Source organism: Palaemon carinicauda, chromosome 15 (genome assembly GCF_036898095.1).
Source record: "Palaemon carinicauda isolate YSFRI2023 chromosome 15, ASM3689809v2, whole genome shotgun sequence".
In the NCBI taxonomy this organism is placed as follows: Eukaryota; Metazoa; Arthropoda; class Malacostraca; order Decapoda; family Palaemonidae; genus Palaemon; species Palaemon carinicauda.
In genome coordinates, this window is record NC_090739.1 from 77,345,593 (window position 1) to 77,369,836 (window position 24,244).

Sequence of the window (24,244 nt, forward strand, 5' to 3'; positions counted from 1 at the left end):
TATAAAAAAGACAGATATTAGTAATATTGAAGTAATATTACTATTTTCCTACAGGATTCTTCAACTTACAACCTACTTGACAAATACTTACTACGTGCAAATATGACTTTTTGGGCTCAGCCATGTCGTGCTGATGGAAGGTTCCTTTAGGAAGCTTTCTAAGGGATATTTGACTACAGTACAGTGATACTCCCAGAGAATTGACCACAGGTCTCCAGAATTCTAACTCCTGGCACGAGTATCTTTAAAATAACTCTTAAGGATATCGCATAATATCAGGGGACGTATTTCTTGATACAACACATGGCAATCTTCACCCCGAATATAGTTTTCGCTCTGAGGGAGAAGAGTGGTGAATTTGAAGGGGAGCCGTTATCAAGATCACCCAGTGGATCCCCTCCCGGTACCACCCCTGCGAACTTTTCTTTTTGAAGTAGCGAATTAAGCACGGTGTTTCTCCCACTCACTCTCGGTGTTGTTACTTCTCATAAAGGATTATTACAATGCAATCTCCAGCATCTCCATTCTCTGGAAAGTTGAGTATTTAATCTTTCCTGTGTATAATTTTTGGCTCCCTTCTCACAGTTAAATTAACATAATTTAGATGTGTTTAGTGGAGCAGAGCCATCAGCGGAATCGGCCATTTTGGACCGCTGTCGTACGTCATAAATGCTTTATTTAGTTAGTAGTACGACGTCCCCGGTATTTAGCTTTAATGAATTATAGCTATTTAGGCAAATTATACTAGTGAAGATAAGATTACACATGTAAAATTTCCTCTTCTGTTAAACGTTTCGATTGTATATACAGTATAGGGCCTCGGTGACGTGACGTAACGTAACCAAGATCCAGACTCGTGTTAGGCTAGCCAAATACGTTATAGTATACGTTAGTAACGTTATCCTCTTGTATCGTTTTATTAATTCAATCGGAGATAGCACATCTCCTAAAATTACTACATAATTCGATACTCGTCTCTTTTAGAGATTTAAGGATAAACCCTTCATTCCCTCTCAACTCTATCTTTGGTCTTGCCACGGAGTAGTGTACTCCTGCTTGACTGGGATAGTGTTTCTGTCTTTCCTCTTTGCCGATGAGTACCCCGGCTTTGATTTACAACAGTAACTCAGAGTACTGTATTCAGTCTTGTTGTCGGCAACTCTACCGACGGAGGATTAGTCATTCCCCTGCCGGTTTCACAGTTGCCGGCATAGGATGCCCAGCTTCCCTAGTCCACAACCAAAAGGGGTAGTACAGTTGCCGCCACCTTCTCCCTTGTGGTCTAGAAGACATGTCTTATATCTGGCAATGTCTTAGGCTGAGGAACCGTTATTCTTCTGCCTCCCAAGACGGCGCCGGCATAGGAAACTATGTTTCCTTGTTTTGCTGCTGACATTGGGCGGCAGACGTGCCGCCTTCTTTCTATGCAAAAATATAAGTCCCTTTCCCTTCCCCTTCGGTCCTTTCCGTCACAACATCTGTGGCCGGTATTCTACAATCTCCCCGCTTGCTGGGCTGATTACGATGCCGGCCGGGCTCCTACAAAGGCTGCTAGATTGCCGCTTCGACCCTTCCCCTAATGGAAGCAAGGCTCCGGGAAAGGTTGTGCCAACCATGACGGCTGCCGGTGGGAGACCCATTACAACTTTGAGTATTCTTGAGTCCTCTCTTGGACTGCCATCCACAAACCCTGTAACCGGCAGTGCAGCTGGCAACAGATTTTATGGCTGGATGGAAGCTAGAATAAATACAATCTTTCCCCTTCCATTTGAATCCTCATTCTGGAAAGAAGGCAGTAGAGACAGGAGTCACTACAACCCTTATTATTGTACTAATCTATAGTAATACGGTAGTCCTTCTATCCCTTCTTTCTCTTTCTCTGTTGGCTAGTGCCACCAGGTACTAGCCTAGCTGGTAGTATGCCAGCAGAACTACAGTATAAGACTATACAGTAGCCAGTATTCCTGCAGTATAGAAATACAGCAGTTAGAAAACTACAGTATATAATATACAGAAGTATGATTTTCCAACATATTCTGTAAGTCCTTTTACAATCCATTGTTGAGACCGCTAAGCAAATGTTGAAGTGAAGCATTCCTTCAACATTCTGATGTATCCTAGATCATCAGAACATAAAATCTTTACCCTACAGTATTAATATTCTCTTGTGGGAGAGTTAGTGCTAGTATACACTGACTCCAGCTCTACGTATGAGAGCTATTCCACCCTATATTTCCCTAATAAGGAAATTTTTAAAAATATCAATATTGAGGGAGGTCACAGCAATTGCCTGGACATGAAACACGAATATGTGTCTTTCCTATTACCTTCCTAGCTTACTATCCTAAGCTATAATTATAATAGTAATGATTACAATTTACTACATGTGTATATTTATCAGTATGATAAATTATCCCATTCTCATTTCACTCTTTCCTTCCTTACAGGAGGAGGGCAAGGTGAAAAGTGCAGCCCTGTCCTGCAACCACAAAAGTAGGACCTTTTATGGCCACAAGATGTGCAGGTCTCATGCTCCCCACTGCATCGTATTTGGATCCCTGAGGTACCGTATTTTTAGCATATATTTCAATAATATAAACAACCTAATACTCATTCCCCCTTCTCTCCCTTACAGGAGGAGCTGATGGCGAAGTGTACAGGGGTGTTCTGCAACCACAAGAGTATGGACTTTTGTGGGCATATGATGTACGCGTCTTATGAACCTGCTGCATCGTATCTGGATCCCTGAGGTTCCGGGACTCGAAAGGTCACTCCAATCGCTTGACCTTGCTAACTAACGGCTTTGTAAAAGACATTCCTGACACTATGGAGTCAAGGGATACAGCAAGGGGAACCCAACAAAGGTGAGTATGAGGCTTCCAGAAGAACTTTCAGGGACCTTACCTACCTGATAAATTTTGAAGAGCCTAGTGTTCCCTAAGGCTCAATCGTATACGCTTGTGCCTCAGGCACAGGTCCAGTCTCCCTCTATCCAACAGATGGTGGACACAGACATCAATAGGCACTACAAGGCTTGGACATCCACCAAGATCGGATGCCAGAGGCGTCCATTGACACCAGACAGGACCTACTGCAAGAAGGCCCTGTATAAGGAGTGGTTCAACCACCCATGGAGGAAGAAGGATCCGTTTCGACGATGACTGAGGTACCTCACCTCACTGTGCCGGCATATTAACTTATGCCGTCAACCTCTTCAACACCAACTCGTCAACTGGCTAGACAGTTCGGCAGGAGCAAAACACTCCTAGAGTCGATCCAGCAGACACTGACACTGTTTTGGAAGGAACGAGAGGAGAATAAGCAAGATCCCAAAGAGAGGTACAGGGAAGGAAACACTCTGGCTCTTCCAGGGGCTCCGCTAAGCCCCTTAAAATATCTGACCTCCCTCACTGTTCCGAACCAACCCCTGGGGGTAGACGGAACACATGCCCAAGTTGTATAGGAAGCTTTATATCTCCTAGAAGTTGGGGCCCAATCCCCTTGAAGAGCTTCAGTTCTGGCCCAGCTTTCAGTGTACCCAGATTGCTTCGTGAGACTACGAGATGAACCTACATCCTGCGAAGAGACTATACCGAAGGAAGTCATTTTCCTCGAACATGACAAGGCTCAATCGATCCTTACCAAGACCCAGAAAGGGGCCGGATATAACTCCAAAGTCTCAGCAGTGAACAAGAAGCATTCAACCGTCATTGCTCCTTCCTCCCTTTTGGGGAGGGCCCTAGACTGTGTTAGAAGAGCAGGCGAAGAGGGCACACCCTGCCCAATCCTAGAGAAAGGTCTCTAGCTATGCCCACCTGCGAGGAGAAGTGGAAAGAAGTACATCTAACCTTCTCTGTATCGAAGTTGGATCCGGAGATAGCGGGTCAGCAGTTTAACGAGAACCAAACCATCCCTTGAGAAGGGAACAGGAGTCGAAAAATAAGCTTATCGCCTCCCTGTCTCGTCAGAACTGCTTGAGAAATGTGTGCAGGCCTTTAGTAACGCTCCACCCTTGTGATGGATTTGTAAGTTTTTTCTCAGGTCAAAAAAGGACTGGTAGAGATCATGTGTTTGCCGCATCAGCGGTGAAACACGAACCCAGAAAACTGATTTCATCATGTATCTGGGGCATGGACCCTTTCCCACAGGAAATGGTCCAAGAGGTCATTACCAAAGCTACCACGGAGAATGGGAACCTGCTCCAAAAGTGGGGCATGTCCTCAAAGAGGAAATCATCATTAGCACTGCACAATTTCTGACCGTGACCATGACCACGGTGCCTCAAATGGTAGCCCAGCCGTAAACCACGTTACAGATGGTCCTTCAACAGCTGGTAGCCAGTCACCTGTGTTTAATCCAGGCTTTGAAAGGCACTCGGCCACCTTTTGGCCCTACAAAGGTAAGGGCCCAAAAAAAGGATCCTCCGGAAACCCCCCCAAGGGTAGAGGAGGACGTGGTCACGGAAACAAGTACTCCGGAACCTCTAAATAATGAGAGGTTCCAGGTAGGAGCCGGACCTTTCCACTTTCGGGATCGTTGGACCTTCGATCCCTGGACCACAGCCAAATTATGAATGGACTTGGTTGGATATGGAACAAAAATCCACCCCACTTTTCCAAAATTCTTCCAACACTCCACTCCGTTATTGGAAGAATATACCTTAGAACTCTAGAGTAAGAAGGTAATGAGAAAAGTGATGTCCATCAAAATTCCAGGGAAGGCTGATTTGTGTTCCCAAGAAAGACTCGGACAAACCCAGAGTCATTCTAGACTTCTCTCCACTCAACAAGTTCATTGAGAACAGCAAGTTCCGGATGCCTACATTGCAACACATAAGGACCTTCCTACCATAAAAGGGGCGTACACAGTCTCAATAGACCTGGCAGATGTATACTGGCACCTACCAGGCAGCATCCAAGACTACTTGTCTGCAAGCGGCCGGAAAGGTGATCCAGTTCCTGGAACACCTGGGCCTCAAGACCGGTCACTAGAAGTCTCGCTTTTCTCCAGCTCACAAGTTTCAATGGTTGTGAATCCATGGAAACTTGCAGTCACACCACCTCTCCATTCTATTAAAGAAGGGGAGAAAAATAGCAGTATCTGTCAGGAGTCTAATCCAACACAAGAGGATTTCATAATGCCAACAGGAAAGAGCACTGGGCTCTCTCCGGTTCACAATAGTGACAGATCCAGTGCTAAGAAGCACCGCCAAAGGATGCACCAGGAGTCTGGAGAAGATAGGCATCAAACGCTCGAAGAGATCGACAAGGTTGACACTGACCCGATTACGCACGCTACTGAGGCCGTGATCAATGAATAAGAGCCTAGCACAGACAATTTTCTTGTAACCACCACAAACATCAGTGGCGATACACACGGAAGCCTCCCTGAAAGAACGGGGAGGTCATCCGTATGAAAAGACAGGGCAAGAAATTGATCTTTCCAGTTCAAAACTTTCACATCAACATCTTGGAGGCTATGACAGTCCTCCTGATGTTGAGGAGACTATCTCCTCGCAAAACAGTCCACATCAGATTGCTTCTCAACAACGAGGTGATAGTAATATATCTAATCAACAAGGCTCGAGTTCACCTCATATCAACCATGTGATGTTAGCCATCCTCCGCCTAGCAAGGAAGAGTAGATGGCATTATCAAGCAGTTCACCTTCAAGGATTCAGCGATGTGATGGCGGATGCTCTATCCAGGCGAAAGCCGATGGAGACAGAATGGTCTCTAAACGCAGACTCATTCTCCTTTATTCTAGATAAAAGTCCCGGAACTGCAGATTGACCTCTTTGCAACGAGCGACAACAAGAACTAGTAGCCCCTTACGAGAACCTTAAGCAGAAGCGATAGACGTTATGTCTTTCGACTGGAACGGATGGAATCGAATGTATCTGCTTCCACCAACCAATCTCCTGCTTAAAGTCCTCGAAAAGCTAGTATCCTGCAAAGGAACAGCCCCTGTAGTGGCCCCCAAATGGCCCAAAAACAGTTGGTTTCCTCTAATTCTAGAATTGAAATTGTAGCTGTTTCCTCTGCCGTACCCAGCTTTATCAAATCTGGTGCAGAAGTCAGCTGTTACATTTCATCCCCGAGAACCAACAACCTGCATATCAAGATTTTTTCACCCTAACAGCGAACAAAAGTTCGGGATCTCGGAGAATGTGACCGACTTCATTGTAGAGTACAAGTCAAGTCCAACCAGGAGACAATGTGAATTGTCTTGGAAGAAAGGGGCACCCCTTGTGAAACAAGATAACCAACAGAAATTTCATAGGTTTCTGTCTCTGTTTCTTCTTTTACCTACTTGAACGAGGCCTGACTTCCACTGCGATAACCACGTGTAAGTCGGCCTTGACTAGACCTCTTCTATACGCCTTTGAGATGAACCTCATAAGCAAAATCATTTTAAGGTACCAAAGCATACACTAGACCCAAGCCGACAACCACTCTAAAGCATGGTCGTTGGTTAAAGTCTTACACTATGCTTCGAACCTAAACAATGAAGATTGTACTCTAAAGGAGCTAATACAGAAAGTCAATTTTCTGTTCGCAATAGCCTCAGGGACTAAAGTTAATGAAATATAGGCCATATTCAGTTCACAGAAGAGGGAGAACTGAATCCTTTCCCGATCCTACTTTTCTCGCCAAAACGAACTGCCCACCAAAAGGTGGGGTCCTTGGAGAATCTGCCCACTGAAGGAAGATGTCTCCCTATGCCCATTAGGGGGTCTTAAGATCTATCTTCGTAGAACTTCAGACTTCAAGGAAGGACAGCCTTTCCGAGGCAATACCTCAGGATCAAAAATCTATCCCTAAAATAACTGAGAGCAGTGCTCACCTATTTATTCGCAGAGCGGATCCTGACAGCTCACCCGCAGTTCATGATCCTAAGAAAATTGCTTCTTCACGGAACTTCGTCCAACATTATTCGAAGCAAGTACATAAGATAAGACATGTTGTGGTGGTGCCGGGTAGGTCTAAAGAACCTGTCGTCTAAGCCTGCGACATACAGTGAACTGCTTTGGGATTTTCCAGTGCATCGGGTGAATGGGTACATTTACCTTCAAGTGCGAATCATAACTATGATTACTACACTGTTCCACATAGGTGCATATCTGACCGATAACACTAGTGCCGAATGAACGTTGCGTCACGGTGTTCATGCATTTCCAAAATCTGTACAGACCAGTCAGATTTGGTTTCACATCTCTATTGAGTGGCATCATTTCGATGAAATTACATATTTTCCCATAAGGAGAAAAATATGGACCCTGATGTGTTTTCTATGCTGGATCAGATTCATACCTGATTGTAACTACAATTGATAATTTAGCTACAAGGTAAAAAACTGAACGTATTATTATTGCTGCTATCTCAGTAACAGACGAATACAGCATACTAGAGTTTTAATTAAACCCTAGAAGGGCCCAACATGAAATCAGAGTACAGATTTCCAAGGGATTAAGGGTAATCTCTAAGATTTACCGTCCGTCTCTATGGAGATACAAACTTTGAATCCTTATAGTCGAAGTCGACACTTTCCCTGCAGGGGGCAGGAAGCCCTAAGCTAGTTCCAAGCTTAGTGGATATGACAAATAATGGTACTGTCATATATAAAGGTCTAGGAAACCATATAACAAACTCAATCAAAGTAAAGGCACTTATACAAACCCACAGATATAGTACTTTCAAGTTAATTCACTGGTAAGCTTCAATCAGCACAACATGGCTGAGCCCAAAAAACGGATTTTGAGCAAAGCGAAAAATCTATTTTTGGGTGAGATAACCTTGTCGTCCTGATGGACCCGCCCTCCTTTCTAAAAAAGGAGTATACACACATGTAACAAATCCCCACCCAAAACTACTCTATCTGCAGCTATCTGTGCTTAATTGCAACAAGGAATAGTTCGCAGGGGTGGTACCAGGAGGGGATCCACTGGGTGACCTTGATAGCGGCTCCCCTTCAAATTCGCCACTCTTCTCCCTCAGAGCGAAAACTCTATTCAGGGTGAAGATTGCCATGTGTCGTATCAAGAAATACGTCCCCTGATATTATGCGATATCCTTGAGTTATTCTAAGGATACTCACGCCAGGAGTTAGAATTCTGGAGACCTGTAGTCAATTCTCTTGGAGTATCACTGTAGTCAAATATCCCTTAGAGAGCTGCCTAAATGAACATTCCATCAGGACGACATGGCTATATCACCCAAAAATAGATATTTCGCTTTGCTCAAAATCCGTTATCAATACTACCAAGATATATCAACAAACATATTTGAAAAGCCATCAATACAACCAAAATATCCAAAAAATTAATAAAAAAAATAAAACATATTAGGTCGTAAAAAATCTAAATTTCAGACTAAAATTAATATTAGCAATACTGTACTTACCTGGATAAATTAGCTAGCCCTGAATTCCAATAACACATCTAAGCTTTTAACTTATTGGCAACCCTGATACCTCTAATTCCATAACACCGTTAATAACACTGATGGCTGGAATGAGAGTTCACGCAACTCTTCTTCCAGTTATGTAATAACAGGGGTGGGGAAGGATGGGTGGGACTAGCTAAATTATCCAGGTAAGCATTATCAATATTAATCTTGGTTTTTTGAAAATTCCATATTAATAAACATTAACTTAGGACAATTTATCTAGCACAATTATCCACATTAACAAAGAGGAGGGAGCTGGTGGAATTTCCCTTTTTAACGGGATGGGAGAATAAGCATAAAGCGAGAAAACCCCAAACTTAAACCTGAACCATTCTTAGCTGATGCAGCGAACTGTGTAAAAGAAGACAGAGAAAGAACTGAAGGTCAATCCAGAGTGAGGTCAGCTGAAACCAATCTTAGGGGAGAGGACAAACCCCAGTCCAAGCATCCTCTCCGGGGAAGACAATGAAAAGCGCACCTGATTAGAATGTCGACACAACATCATATAAAGAAAAGGTGCAGAAATGGGTAAATTGTCACCAGAAAAGAGACCAGATAAGACAATCCCTTTGGTAAGACGCCATGAGGCAACCAAATGGAAAGCAAACATATCTCCCCTGGGGACCAAAGCCTGTCAATCACCTAACTCTCTCTCCCCCAAGCCAAGCATCACAAAAAATCTGACAACAAATACAAGAGCCAATATCATTCTCGCAAGAAGACAAGGACTAGAGTGTAAAAAAAAAAAAAAAAAAAAAAAAGAGACTCAGATTGAATCTGTTTAATTAGTGATGACAGGAAGGGAAGAACTTGCTATAAAGACCACTAATGAGTTGAAGACTTTTGATGCTACTTAATTCTCAAGAAAGGGTAGCATTAAAACACTCTCAATACTGAGGAGAGAGACCTAAAGATGCTTCTCTTCCTTGCCAGTAGAACCAACTAGCCAAGGTGGCAGGGGGCTTAAAGGCTAGACGACTAGACTCGAAAACTTGCCGAGAGGGCCCAACGACATAAACCCCAATAGCAAGAATACGACACTATTGAATTCATTTTGAGAAAGGAGGGACAAATTAGCACATGGCATCTCCATCCTCATGAGAAATATTCTAAAAGTCCAATTGGATCCGTGACAGGCGACGTAAGGGGGGAGGCTATCCCAACATCAAAGCAACCACCTGTTGCCTGATTTAATAGGATGTTGTTGTCATCAAAGAGAAAATTGGGTTCACAGGAGGGAGGCGACTCATTCCCCTGTAAAGGGGTGCCTAGGACCGATCAATTGTTTCAGTGTAGGATCGGAACATTTGCCAGGATAGACCTGTTATTAAATCCTCAAAGGCGCCAAACAGCAAGGCACTACCAAATACCGAACCACTCCTGAGAATGACAAAATAAGCAGATGGAAAAAGTATGGTTGGCAACTCCGTCTCCCGTAAATTGCCTAACTTTCTTACTGGTTTTAGAGTCAAATAGAAATGGGGGAAGCTTCACACAGTCCAAGGTCCCCAACACCAACTGGCAGACTACTTGTTACCTCACAGGAGAAGGCGCTGCTGTCAAAAATGAGAGTGAACAGGCAGTAGAAGACTCGTTCCATGATATGAGCACCTAGACTGACTGAATAGTCTGTGTTAGGCAATTTGGGCTCATGACAAACACCCGCCAAGGGGGCTAATACTGAATGCAAACAAACTACTGCATGACTCCCGGAGGAGATGCCGCCAACCGACATCTGGGGGCTGAAAGGAGGTGAATAGCTCCCCAAAAAGAGAGGACAGGTAGTAGGTGAATCGTTTCATGAAATGAGTGCCTAAACTGAACGAAGCATCCATGTTAGGTGACTTGTACTTATGACAAACGCCAGTCAAGGTCACCAACATTGAACATATACAAACTGTTGCCTGACTCACAGAAGAGCTACCACCAAGCGACATCTGAGGTTGGTAGGAGGCGATTCACCCTAACATAAAAAGCGCCAAGTCAGTCTGCTTGTTTGGTATTAGGTACCACTGAGTGGTACAGACGAAGCCACCTGATGTTCCTGCCGCAAATAAAATGTCAAATTCATATATCAAAGCACTTAGAAAACAAGAAAGTCTTCAGTTTCTTCTTAAAATCCTCAGTATCTTCAGTCTTTCGATGTCTAGTAAGAGCTTGTTTTAAAGACTTAGAGCTGCATATTTTACAGCTCTTGAACCTATAGCGAATAGTAGGTAGTAGGTTGAAAAGGGCACCAACCACCTGTTGGGATACTAGAGCTAGACAGTTATGGGGTCCTTTGACTGGCCAGACAGTACTACATTGGATCCTTCTCTCTGGTTACGGTTCATTTTCCCTTTGCCTATATGCACACGGAATAGGCTGGCCTATTCTTTACATATTCTCCTCCGTCCTCATACACCTGACAACACTGAGATTACCAAACAATTCTTCTTCTCTCAAGGGGTTAACTACTGCACTGTAATTGTTCAGTGGCCATTTTCCTCTTAGGTCAGAAGAGACTCTTTAGCTATGGTAATAAGATCTAAGAGAAGGACACTCAAAAATCAAACCATTAATCTCTAATCTTGGGTACTGCAATAGCCTCTGTACCATGGCCTTCCACTGTTTTGGGTTGGACTTCTCTTGTACACTCAGGTGCAGTATTTTCTTATTTCTCTTCTTGTTTTGATAAAAGTTTTTATAGCTTATATAGGAAATGTTTATTTTGATGATGTTGCGATTCATAGAATTTTTAAATTTTTTGTTTTCTTTCCTCACATTTAAAGAAGCAGGCAGAAACAAGCTTCTTTGGACAATTATTTTAGTAAGAGGCCTTTGGTAGAAGCAGACCAAGCGCCAGCTAAAAAAACAAAGAAAAGTGGTAGTAGTGTAGAAGAAAATGCATAGTGTAATTAAGTGTGGAAAATAGGACTATGAAGTGTGAAGTAGGCGATGATGAATGGAGAAGTATTGATTTAAAAGCTCAGGATAGAAACAATTGGCGAAATCTGACCGAGGCCCTTTGCGCCAATAGGCATAGGAGATGATGATGATGACAAAAGGTTGGTTGCCCTCATTAGCTTTCGGCATCTCGGAAAACTCTAATAATAAAGGATTAGCCAAGGAAAGTTGAGAACTGGAAAAAGAATGCTTTAGCTGTTGGAGGAACAATCCTGTTTAGCCTTCTTTTTTCTGTGGCTGTTATACTTCTCCCATTGTGAGGATAACCCCTTCCAGTGAATATCCCATGGGGAGTTCATTTCACATCTCCTTCTCCTACACGTAGCATACAAGGGATGGGGGATCAATTTCCATTTGGCTCAAGAAGAGTGACCTTGAAGACCATTGCAAGTTTGCAAAGACACTTGGGGTTGAACACTCATTCTGGGAGTAAGGAAAAGTAACACACAAAGCACTCGAGGAAGGTTAGTGATGGACAACAGCACGTTGTCGTGACCAAGAGCAGAGCGAGAACACAAACGCTACCATCAACTCACCTAAGCAGTGCTGGGTGCATGACGCAAACATACAATGTTACCAGATGACATTATAAATTCTTCAAACTGATCTCAACAAAAGCTGCACCAGAGGTAACACAAATGATGAGGGTTTTAATCCACATAGGAACAAACATATAATACAGCACACATTTTTCTTTAATCTCGTATACAGTAGTGTAATAGAAAACTTATAAATAACAATTGATAACTACACTATGAAACTCCCATCTAATTGTTATACATAATGTGATATAAGTAGCCCATAATAATTCCATGCAAGTCAAGTAGACACTTTTAAGACAATAGTTTCTAGAGTTAAACAACAAAAATAAAAACACATACACCTGTATAAACAAAAGGGGTAATAAAGCTTCCAAACTTTAAATATATATCCTTACATTTAGATGCAAAATATTTATTGCATACTCTTTGCTAAGTACCACATAAATTTTCAGTAAATATAAATTTCATAACACCTAATTGGACCAGAATCCATAGCTACTAAATTATCTGTTGACTGAAGAAAAACCTTTCTAAAACATGATAAAAGTTTTAAAAGTAATATGAACTCCACAAACCTTATCTTATTTTAGCAAGGAATGTATGAAATACTGTAATTATGAAAATATATGCTTAGACAGGGAAGGGCTTCTTTAGAACCCAACAACTTCTAAAGTATAGTACCAACAGGCAAGAGTATAATATTCATATTGCATGCAAAAGTCTATACAAAAATTTGAGAAATTATGGAGCTGAGCATAAATCCTGGTTGTCTTTACTTACCCCATATTACAGTAATTGTCTCTTCTTCCACAACGGGAATTCCTCGTCTGTTATGCTTTGATGACCTTGTGTCATTTTTTTCATGAGTAATGCCAAGGGGAAGGATCCGATCACCAAGGCCTAATAATTCTTCTGGAGTTGCTTTAGTCAAATCTACCTTTCCATTCTCTGGGATCTCATAATATCCTGAAAGAAAGGCTCCATAATTGCATACCATATATATATATTTCAACTCAAAAATTTAGTAAACTATTTTTTAAATAGACCTAACTATTTTACATTCAAGGGGAATTTCAAAATTCATCTGTGCTGAAGCACACTAATCTCTCCTTTTGATACTAGCTATCTTTATCTTCCCAGGAGATCCTATTCATTTTTCTCCTCTATTAGTATGGCTGCAACTGCTCTCATCTTATATCAAGCAAATGTGTATAAAATAATCTCCTTTCTTCTTCACTAAACCTGTACTTTTTTCACAATTATTTGAAGTGTTAGGCAGTACATCTTAGCAATCCATGTTTCCCAACGGTTATATAAGTGGATGAGCAACCAGGTGGAGTAACAAAAACTTTGGGTGTGGAGAAAATGACCCCTAAATCTCAATGCAGTCACTGGCAACATGGTGACAGATTGGGTTTAATACAATAGACAAGCTCCTACTCCTGATGCCCGGCAGATGATCTTACTCAAATTAGTATGTACCGGCAGAGGTTACTTATCTTAGTTATATAGGTACTGTACATCACAATGAACTGGCTATCCTTTGATGAATCTAGCTAACGAATCCTCTGTGGATTTAGTCAGTCTATGGAAAGCAAAAATGACAGAATGGCCCCTAGTCCTGGGCATAGCGGGGTGCTAAGAATCTCCTGGTTTATAAATAATAAAGAAAAATTGAACATTGGTAATTGCAATGTTAGAACCATGAATCAGATTAAGAAGTTACAGCAAGTGAAGAATGAATTTATAAAATACACTTTGGATATTTTGGCCCTATGTGAAACATGTAAGGGATTGATAAAGAAACCTTAGACCAAAGAAATATATATATCTATTCAGGAGGAACATAAGGAGTTGGAAGAGAAAGGGTAGGAATGATGATGACACCAAGAGCAGAAATGGCATTAACTGAGTGGAGAGCTGTAAATAGCACATTTTTTCTTGCGAAGTTTAAATACAAGCAGTGCAATATGAGTGTTATAGTTTGCTATGCACCAACTGAAAAAAAGAAAGATGAATACTATGAAGAACTGCAGAGTGTAATGGATGCGATCCCAGAGAGAGATATAAAAATTGGGATTGGTGACTTCAGTGTTAAAGTTGGAAGGAATAATCAAGGTATAGAGAATGTGATGGGTAGTAAGGGTCTTGATGAAGTTGGTAGTGAAGTTTTGAGACATGCAGTTACAAAGAGAAAGCCATGGATATCAAATGATACAAAGGACACGATAAAAAGGAGACAAAGACAAAAGTTGATTGTTGAAAGTTTTCCAAGAAGTAATGAAAATTACAAGATAGAGCATGCTAAATATTCCAGTATTGATAGAGGTCAAAAGAAAAGCCAAGAATGATCGGAGAGAGTATTGACAGTAAAGCAGATGAAGCTGACAAAGTTATGAATTCAGGGAGTGGCTATGGTGTAAGAATAGCTCATAGAATCATTAATGAAATCTCTATGGGGACAAAAAAGAAGTACATACCCATCAAAAAGAGAGATGGATCTGTTGTAACAGCAGAAGAGGAAGAAAGGCAATGTTGGATGGAACACTTTAGTGAGGTCATCAACAGGAGACATGAAAGGAATAATTTGATCGATATACCTAAAGCTGTTGAAGACCTTGATGTGCCCCTCAAGGAATTCAGTGTGTTTAAAGTCAAAGCTATCAATAAAAAATTCAGGAGATGGAAAGCCCCAGGTTATGATGGAATAATTGCAGAGATGATACCAGCTGAAAATGAAGTGTCCATACTTACAAGAATATTTTGTAGTATATGGCATGAAGAGGCAAAACCTGCTGAGTGGGCATTAGGAGTGTTGGTAAAAATGCCAATAAAGGGAGACCTAATGATTGCAATAATTACGGAGGCATCACACTCACGTCAGTTGTCATGAAAATATATGGTATGCTTATTCTAATGATACTAAAGAGAAAGGTTAATGAAAAGCTGAGAGATGAACAAGTAGAATTTAGAAAAGGTAGATGTGCTGACCAAATTTTCATTTTAAGACACGGTGTACATCAATGAATCGAATATAGAAATCCACTTTGATGGTATTTGTAGATTATGGAAATGTCTTTGATAGTGTGGACCGGCCAATTTTATGGAGAGTCCTGCGTTATTATGTAATTCCTCTCAAATATGTAAATTTGATTAAGTCTGTTCATGAGCATAGCAAGTGCAGAGTTGCTGTTAATCGACCCCTATCATATGAATTTCCAGTGAACGTCGGAGTACTCGAAGGGAATGTGTTGTCACTAATGTTGTTTATCCTCCTCATGGAGTTTGTAAAGCATAGAACAGTCATGAACAGGAGCTATGAATGGAGTAATTTGATTGATATACCTGAAGCTGAGGAATACGTTGATGTGCCCATGAATGAATTCAGTGTTTGAAGTCGAAGCTATACTTAAGAAACTAGAGAGATGGAAAGCCCATGGATACAATGGAATTACTGCTGAGATGATATTGGCAGAAAATGAAGTGACACCCAGTATACTTACAAGATTATTTTGTAGAATGTGGCAAGAAAAGGCAAAACTTGATGAATGGAAGCTAAGAGTGGTGGTGAAGATGGAAAAAAAGAAGACCTGACCGATTGCAATGATTACAGAAGCATCACACTCACGTCAGTTGACATGTAAATATAAAGTATGCTCATTCTAAAGAGACTAGAGAGAAAGATTGATGAAAATCTGAGAGATGAACAAGCAGGCTTTAGAAAAAGTAGTTGTGCTGACCAAATTTTCATTTCAACGCATGTGGTACAGCAATATGTAGAATATAAAAATCCACTTTTGACAGCATTTGTGGACTATGAGAAAGCCTTTAATAGTGTGCACCGGACAATTTTGTGGAGAGTCCTATGTTATTATGGAGTTCCTCTTAAATATATAAATTTGATTAAGTCTGGTCATGAACAGAGCAAGTGCAAAGTTAATGTTAGTGGAGTCCTATCCTATGAATTTCCAGTGAATAGTGGAGTACTCCAAGGGAATGTGTTGTCACCTATGTTGTTCACCCTCCTCATGGATTTTGTAATGCATAGAACAGTTGGGGATGGTGGAAAAGAATTGGACTGGATTGATAACAAGAAATTAGCTGCCCTTATCAGCAAAACACCACAGGAATTGCAAAGTCTCCTTACCAGAGTGCATGAAATATCACATAAGGTTGAGCTTAAGAAAAATAAAAGAAAGATAATGAGAGCGAAATATGCAATGGAAGATGAAATATCCTTGGAAGAAGAAAGGATTAATGAGGTGGAATCATTTAAATATTTAGGGGCTATGATCTATAATACAGGATCTTTAGAATTTGAGTTTAATGAAAGATTGAAAAAAGCAAATGAGTAAAATTTGGAAATCAAATCGCCTGATATTACATTTAAAAATCAGGCTATATATCAGTTTAGTGAGATCAGTGTTACTATATGGACATGATGACAATGAAACAATATACAACAGATTTTGTAGATTTAAGAATGGCAAGACAGGATTAGATATTAAACTTTAAGAAAGATTACTCAAGTGCCATAAGTAGATGAGATCATGGTGAAGGGTAGATGGAGATGATTTGGACATGCTCTTCGCACTCCTCAAGAGAGATTACCTCACCAAACTTTCAGCTGGGCTCCACAAGGCACTAGAAGAGTTGGAAGATCCAGGCCTACATGGCTGAGGACTATGAAACATGAAGTAGATGATGAATGAAAAAGTATTGATTTAAAAGCTCAAGATAGAGACAACTAGTCAAATCTAAATGATGCCTTACGTCAATAGGAGTAGGAGATGATGATGAGAACAGTTGAAGATGTTGGAGGAGGATTGGAGTGGATTGGTAATAGGAAATTATCTGACCTGGAATATGCTAATAACACTGCCATTAGCAGAACACCACAGGATTTGCAATGATTGCTTACCAGAATGCATGAAATATTGCATGAGGTTGTGCTCAAGATAAGAAGAAAGACAAAAATGAGGAAAACGGAATATGCAATGGAAGATGAAATACCATTGAAGAAATGATTAATGAGACGCAATCCTTTAAGTATTTAGGAACTATGGTTTCTATTACAGGTTCTTTAGAATTGGAGTTTAATGAAAGATTGAAAAGTGCAAATCAGACAATGGCTAGGTTAAGGAATATTTAGAAATCAAATCACCTGAAATTACATATAAAAATCAGGCTATATATGTTTAGTGAAATTACAATTATGGACATGAGTCATGGTATGACAACAAAACAATTTCCAACATATGTAGTAAATTTGAGAACAAAGCTCTCAGAAGAACATTGAGAGTTTAGGAGATCATCTGCTATGGTGGATAATAAAACTTGAAAAAATAAAAAATAAGTAATTTTTTTCTGCATACATTTTACACAAAAACATGCTCTCCAAAAGTTTCTGCCAATTATTTCCACAAATAATGAAGATAAAGCAGTCTTTAAATGATGATGTCATCCTATATACGCCGTCTGCACGACTGTGTTTGGCAGAATCATCTTTGCACGTTCATTTTTGCATATACAATTTTTTTTAATTATGTTTTGAAATCTCATACGTCTGGCAAAGATGGAAGGTATTGGAAGACGATAGGAACCACGAGAAACTAACACTGGAGCCGGTGACTCCAAAGATGTCTGAGAGTTATGAGTCATGCGCATTTGTTTACTTGTTGTTCGTGAATACGGTGCTTGTACAACGTCCTCAGGAACTTTATGGCAATTCCAAAGTTAACTAAGTTCACAGAAAAAACAAGAAGTACACAGAGAGCAACAAAAAAGAAACAAAAAGAGAGGGAAACATGGAGAAAAGTACAAAATACTAAAACTAAAACTCTGGCAATAAGAGGGAGTTGGCAAGTTTGGCAACTCATGACACCCTTACACTAAGTGTATTAGTACATTTAAGGTTTAAATACCTCGTCTATGGAGCCTTCGTGTAAGAATAAATAATAAAAGTACAAAGTAATGTTTTCATAATAATGTTATTTTGATTTTTCTATTAAAAAAGCAAAAATTTATAGAAAATCTTTGGGAGCTCATAAATCAAAAACACTTTTCTGGGTCGATCTGTGGCGCCGGGTGAAAAGAGTCCTTCTTATATACCTTTTCTGATAAAACCTTCCAATTATACCAGAGAAAGATAAAAGCATGGAATGCTGAGGTTACAACCCTCGCGCGAGCACCTTTAGGGTGTCGTGTATAAAGCAAAGGCGCGTGAAATCCACTATTCACAGGTTGTCTTCCATTTAGTTAATTCCTTCGTCAAAGGGATGGGCCGATACAAAGGCCCTTGCCAACCACCAGCGCCACACCACCCACGCCACGACGCGAGCGCCATCTGAACTACATCCTTCTTTTTGGAATTCAAAGTGTTGAATGTTTTCGTTGTGCTCTCGGTCTTTTTTATCTATCGTGGATTTATTTTGTCATGTCCGAAGCTCCATCTTCACACATTCCAATGTTAAGTACCATAGTTTGTTTTGACAGTATTTTATTGTACCGGGCTTGTGTTTTATATCCAGTATAGTCTGTTTTATTATTCCCGTCTGGCCGTTCATGGCGGCCATTGTTTGTTCACTTGTTTGGGAATTCATCTTTATCTGCCCGTTTAGTACTCTGTCACTTAGGTTCTTGGTTAAGTCCCTGGCCTTATGCCTTTAGAACCGTTATTATTTTTATTTTTATTTTATGCTCATGGTACTTTTTGCAAGTAAGTCCAGCCTACGATCGAGATAGCGATTTAGCTTTGTTTTTGTTTAGTAACCGCCCGAGGCGTTCGTCACTCGACTCGGTTAAAGGAACAGTGCTATTTATTTTAAGTTTTAACGGATGCTATTCTTCGATCGTAGTATTATATGGATGTACATTTTTATTTTATACGTTTATAATAGTGTTTTGTGATTTTTAGTCCTGTTTTTGTGTCCAAGAGAGCGAGAGATTGGGGTCCCCGTTTTCTGTTCGCAGTCACGAGTTTCCCCTTTATCTCGTTTTCTTTCTTTGCTCTGGTGGTTGAGCGGATTTCCCGTTTTCCGTTTTGTGCGTTCAACGGGTTCTCCCTCCCTCACCTCTCCCCCTCGGGGTGGATGATAACTTACGAGTTATTTATTTTTTCGTGACTTTTCAATTGTTAGCGTTATTTTGGTCCGTGTTCGTCCTCTCCCCGTTACGGCTCGGGAGTAGTTTATGAACGTTTTCCACTCCGCCTTGAGTTCTACTCCGGCTTGAGGGATTCTCAATGACTTTCGTTCTATTGTTATATTTATATATTGTTTACTACATGGGACGGGCTTCATATTGTTTAGATACGACCCTCCGGTGGCCCTTACTGCGGTCTCAGGCCACGGCCATATCCACAATAGCCATTGTTATTACAATTGTGTTTTTATTCACAATAATTATTCAGGACCTTTCTTCTCCCTCCGGCCTCACCGGAGTTTGTAAATACGCTTTGCTATGATCTAAGCCTTAGCCCTTAGCTGCGGCTTGGCTTTTATATCTTCACAATTGAATTATTAGCCACAATTGAATTATTCAGAGTATCTCATTATCCTCCGGCGTCACCGGAGGTCGCCCATACACTTCACACTTATATTTGCCTTGCCTTTGGCTAAGACGGCATTATTCAGGACATCTCATTACGCTCCGGCTTCACCGGAGGTCGCCCATACACTTAACACTTATATTTGCCTTGCCTTTAGCTAAGGCTGGTGTTTATATTTATTTTAAGGGCATGTCACTGCTTCCCCGACCCTCGCAGGTCGGCAGATTGCTTTAAGTTATTTATCCTTATGTCATTATCAGACATTAGGTAAATTACAAATATACAAACATTTGGATATTATAGTGCCAACAATGGTTTTGGCCGAATAGCGATTTAAACGTTTGCGATTTAGTCTGTTAGTTTGTACTCGCCCCAGGAAGGCTCGATTTAGACTATATCCTTATTTATTGGTTAAGTTGTCGTTATTCTTCGTTTTTGGTTATTACAATGACTAAAAATTAAAAAGGAAAAGGAAAAATAAAAATAAAATAAAAACAATCAGTTTTATTTTACTTTCCTTATATTATTGTGTGATGTTAGCTTTTATTATGTAACCTTGAGAGTGAGAACATAGGGTGCTCGTTTATTAGCTCGAGTAAGGGAGGTGATTTTCCCGTTCTCCGTTTTTATACGTTCACGAGTTATTCAGGCCTCCTCTTATTATCAGAGTTGATGATAGTACGTTTAATGTTATACACGTTTTATTGATGTGGTTACTGTTAATATAGCTAACACTATTAGTAGGAACGTTGGTGTATGAGTCATTAATTGGGTTCGATTTATACCGACACCCTTAGCTCCGCCTTGAGTTATGTTTAGCTCCGCCTTGAGTTATGTTTAGCTCCGCCTTGAGTTATACGCCGCTATAATGGATACTCATTGGGTGAGAACTAGTCAGATATTTGGAGTGCAACGGTGAAATCCGGCACTCAGACTCCGGCTGAGACCTTTTTGCACACGAACCTTTGTCATGTTTGATCTCAATTACACCTTTCCGGCCCCTTTTTTCATCGAATCTCCGGCTACGCTGGAGATAACTCAAACATTCATTGAGGTTAATGTTATCGTACCGGTGACGGTCACGATCTCACGGGGACTAGCCTTTGCTACCGGATCTCCCATACAAACAGAGATCAAGCAGACGTCCGGAACCGGAGTTAACAATGTGATACCGATGAGGATTTCACAGTTTCATTATTACGGTTTCTTTTTCATCGAATCTCCGGCTTAACCGGATATCGTACAGGCGATCAGCATTGAGGTTAATATTAGATTGCCTCTGGTTCACGTTGTCACTATGACGGACCTTTGTTTGTACCGGGGATGGTTACCGGAGATCCGGTACAGTCGGAGATCACTCAGACCACGGGTGGCCAATCTTTTGTTTTACCTGTAAAAAAAAAAAAAAAAAAAAAAAAAAAAAAAAAAAAAAAAAAAAAAAAAAAAAAAAAAAAAAAAAAAATAATTATTATTATTTATGAACGTAACTATGCCTATATTTATGCATGTATTTAATTCTAACTATGTATAAATATGGTTAAATATCCATACAACATCGTGTTCAAATAGAATTAAATTAATTATGCCTATATTTATGCATGTATTTAATTCTAACTATGTATAAATATGGATAAATATCCATACAACATCGTGTTCAAATAGAATTAAATTAATTATGCCTATATTTATGCATGTATTTAATTCTAACTATGTATAAATATGGATAAATATCCATACAACATCGTGTTCAAATAGAATTAAATTAATTATGCCTATATTTATGCACGTATTTAATTCTAACTATGTATAAATATGGATAAATATCCATACAACATCGTGTTCAAATAGAATTAAATTAATTATGCCTATATATATGCATATTCAATCCTAACTGTCTAAATATGGCTAAATATCCATACAACATAGTGTTCAAATAGAAATACATTAATTATGCCTATATTTATGCATAGTCAATTCTAACTATGTCTAGATATGGATAAATATCCATACAACATAGTGTTCATATAGAAATAAATTTCCACCCAGTGGCGAATGCGCCAACAGTGTCACATTTCATGAATACAAGTGTCGCACTATACCCCAGAAGATAATACATTAAATAACTTGTCTTTAAAATGGCTTTTTAAGAGTATACAGCTGATCCCAGCCTGTGAATAGGATCGCTAACCAAAGTTCAAGGAACATCCAGACTCATGTCCCCTTTGTGTTACAGAAGGTTCGCCTGCATGGTTCCCATCAGGATGATGATGATTCTCTCTGGCCTGCAAAGAGAGGCTCTCCACCCTTGGGTATCGAAGTTGGGAAGGAATGCTCCATCTAGAGGTCCCTATCTCCTCGGAGTGTCCTCTCTAAGGTTGGACAACGACCCCATGGACGGGCAGGTATGTGGGGATGAGTTTTGAGCCTTCAGCTTTGCAATTACCTACGTCACCGACCTAGGACCATTAAAGGATCCTAATGTTCATGTTACCCTGCATAGACTGTGACGGCTAAAAGCAACACATTCTAAGGAAATCCAAGGGGCTATGATGAGCTCTAAGGTAGGGTGGTGAGTCAGTGCCGTTCAGGAACTCGGATATAGGTGGTACCATAAATCTGGAGGGCATAGACGTCCTCCCTCTGGGGGACCTAGATTTTACTCCCAGGTACTAGAATTCCCATTCAACGGATTCGTTCGATTGAAAGAGATTGCCTTGGTTAGCTTAGACAAGGTACCGAAGGTAACGGTATTATTTCCTAAAGGGCAGGCCCGATCTGTCTGGACCAGGATGTTGTCAGCCTGGGGGGTACGATAATTCCAGGCTCTGCCCTTCCAGTTCGACCTACACGTTTGTTGGTCTGATCGGGTCAGTTGTGGGAAGTACGTTCTGTCTGAGACCTCTATCAGACAGGAATTGATAGTCGGTTTCCCACTCGTCATCACAGCCTTCCTCTGGTTCGACGATTTTGTATCTGACCCCCCATCATCAGGTGGTCTACCTCACTGATTCCCCAGGTACACAGTCCAACTCCGTTGGGATGTTTTGCCTGCATGCAGCCCTAGATCCGAACCCTCAGGCTCCTTTCATGGACACCAGAGAGGAAGCTACAGGAGTAGAAGACAGTCCCGACATCAAGGCGGACCTAGGAAAAAGGGGGCTCGGAGAAGGGAAGGACCTAGATTCACTCCCTCACAACGCGGTGGTCCTGGTAGAGGGAAGACTTTACCACTTTCGTGACCATTGGACTCGGTCTGTGGGATCATAGCATAGTCTCTAACGGTTTGAGATGAAAATGGCCTCAAGGTCCTCCTCCTCCGCCAGTGACCTTCTCCCAGAAATACACTCCCGTCCTGAAAGAGTACACCACAGGGTTACTCAAGAAAAAGCAATCAAACGACTATCTCTTAGGTATGGACCTTACTTCCCCGTGGGACCGTCACCACCTCTGTCGATCTTACCGACCGCTATTAGCTTGCGCCTATAGCTCGAAACTTCTCTTCTTATCTGGGTTTCCACCTAAGCAGGAAAGCCTTTGTGTTCAAGACATACCCTTCGGCCTCAACATTGATCCCAGGATATTCACGAAACTGGGAGAGGCAGTGTTAGAACAACTCGGGAACCAAGAGATACTGATCATTGCTTATCTGGCCGGTTGGCTCATTTGGGCCCGGCCGGCCATAGAAGGTAACAGAGCTACGAAGGAATTTCTTCGATCGCTCGACAACCTGTGATTTCGGGTCAATCTCCATAAGTCTCGCCTGCGACCATCAGGCCACTTAGAATGGTTAGCCATTCAGTGGGACCTTTCGAAGCACACGTTGTCTCTCCCTTCCAAAAGTAAGAGGAATAGGTTCCAAGATCAAGAATTTCTCAAGCACAAACAGGTGTCCAAAGAGCCTAGAAAGTATCCTCGGCCTTTCCCAATTCACTTTAGTAACAGATCTCCTAATAAAAGCCAAACTCAAGACATCAATCGATTTTGGAGAAAGAGAGCTACAGTACCTATAAGAAGACAAGGTCTCGAAGGTCCCCTCTGTCGGGAAAATGAGACTACGCCCATGGTCCGAACCGAAGAACCTCTCCAAAGCGGTTCCTCTACAATTCCCACCTCCACAAGTGACATTCCATTCAGCCGTGTCTCTAAGTGGGTGGGGGGATTTCTCCGAACATCAGATGTTTCAGGTTCTTGGTCACTAGCCATGAAACAGTCCCATATCAATGTTCTCGAAGCCATGGCAGTGTTCTTGACCCTGAAGAGAGAGACTCCTCCGAGGTCGACCCACATCAGAGTAGTGTCAGACAGCACAGCCGAGGTACACTACGGAAACAGGGGAGGATCCAAGTCACCCAACCTGAATCAGATCCTGGTCACTTTCTTCGCCTGGGCAACAGAAAAGAACTGGTTCCTGTCAGCACCTCACCTAGCGGGAGGCCAGGATGTGAGAACGGGCTCACTATCCAGGACGAGTTCCCTGGAGTCAGAATTTCACTCCGGTGGATACTCAGGTTCGTTCCAGGCATCCAGGTAGATCTATTCACATCTCAGATCAATCACAAACTTCCTTGTTATGTGACCCCAATCCTGGACCCTCGGGCTCATGCCATGGACGCATTACCCCGGGATTGGAATCATTAGAGGAAGATTTCCCTATCTCTCCCAGTGAATCTTCTAAAAACTTTAACACCGACTGCGCTCCTTCCGGGGCGCAGTGGTTTTAGTACCACCTCACTGCCCAAGAACAGTTGGTTTCCTCTCCT

The 24,244-nt window shown here is 41.2% G+C and overlaps 1 protein-coding gene across 2 annotated transcripts in view; it reads right to left on the bottom strand.

The window, feature by feature from the left end:
* Window positions 1-24,244, bottom strand: part of Ire1 (serine/threonine-protein kinase/endoribonuclease Ire1) — a 388,825-nt gene that overhangs the window by 150,206 nt on the left and 214,375 nt on the right. For both annotated transcript variants that reach the window (XM_068388550.1, XM_068388551.1), the window contains exon 9: window positions 12,716-12,901. In XM_068388550.1, coding sequence (XP_068244651.1) covers window positions 12,716-12,901 — 186 coding nt within the window. The remainder of the gene's footprint in view (window positions 1-12,715; window positions 12,902-24,244) is intronic.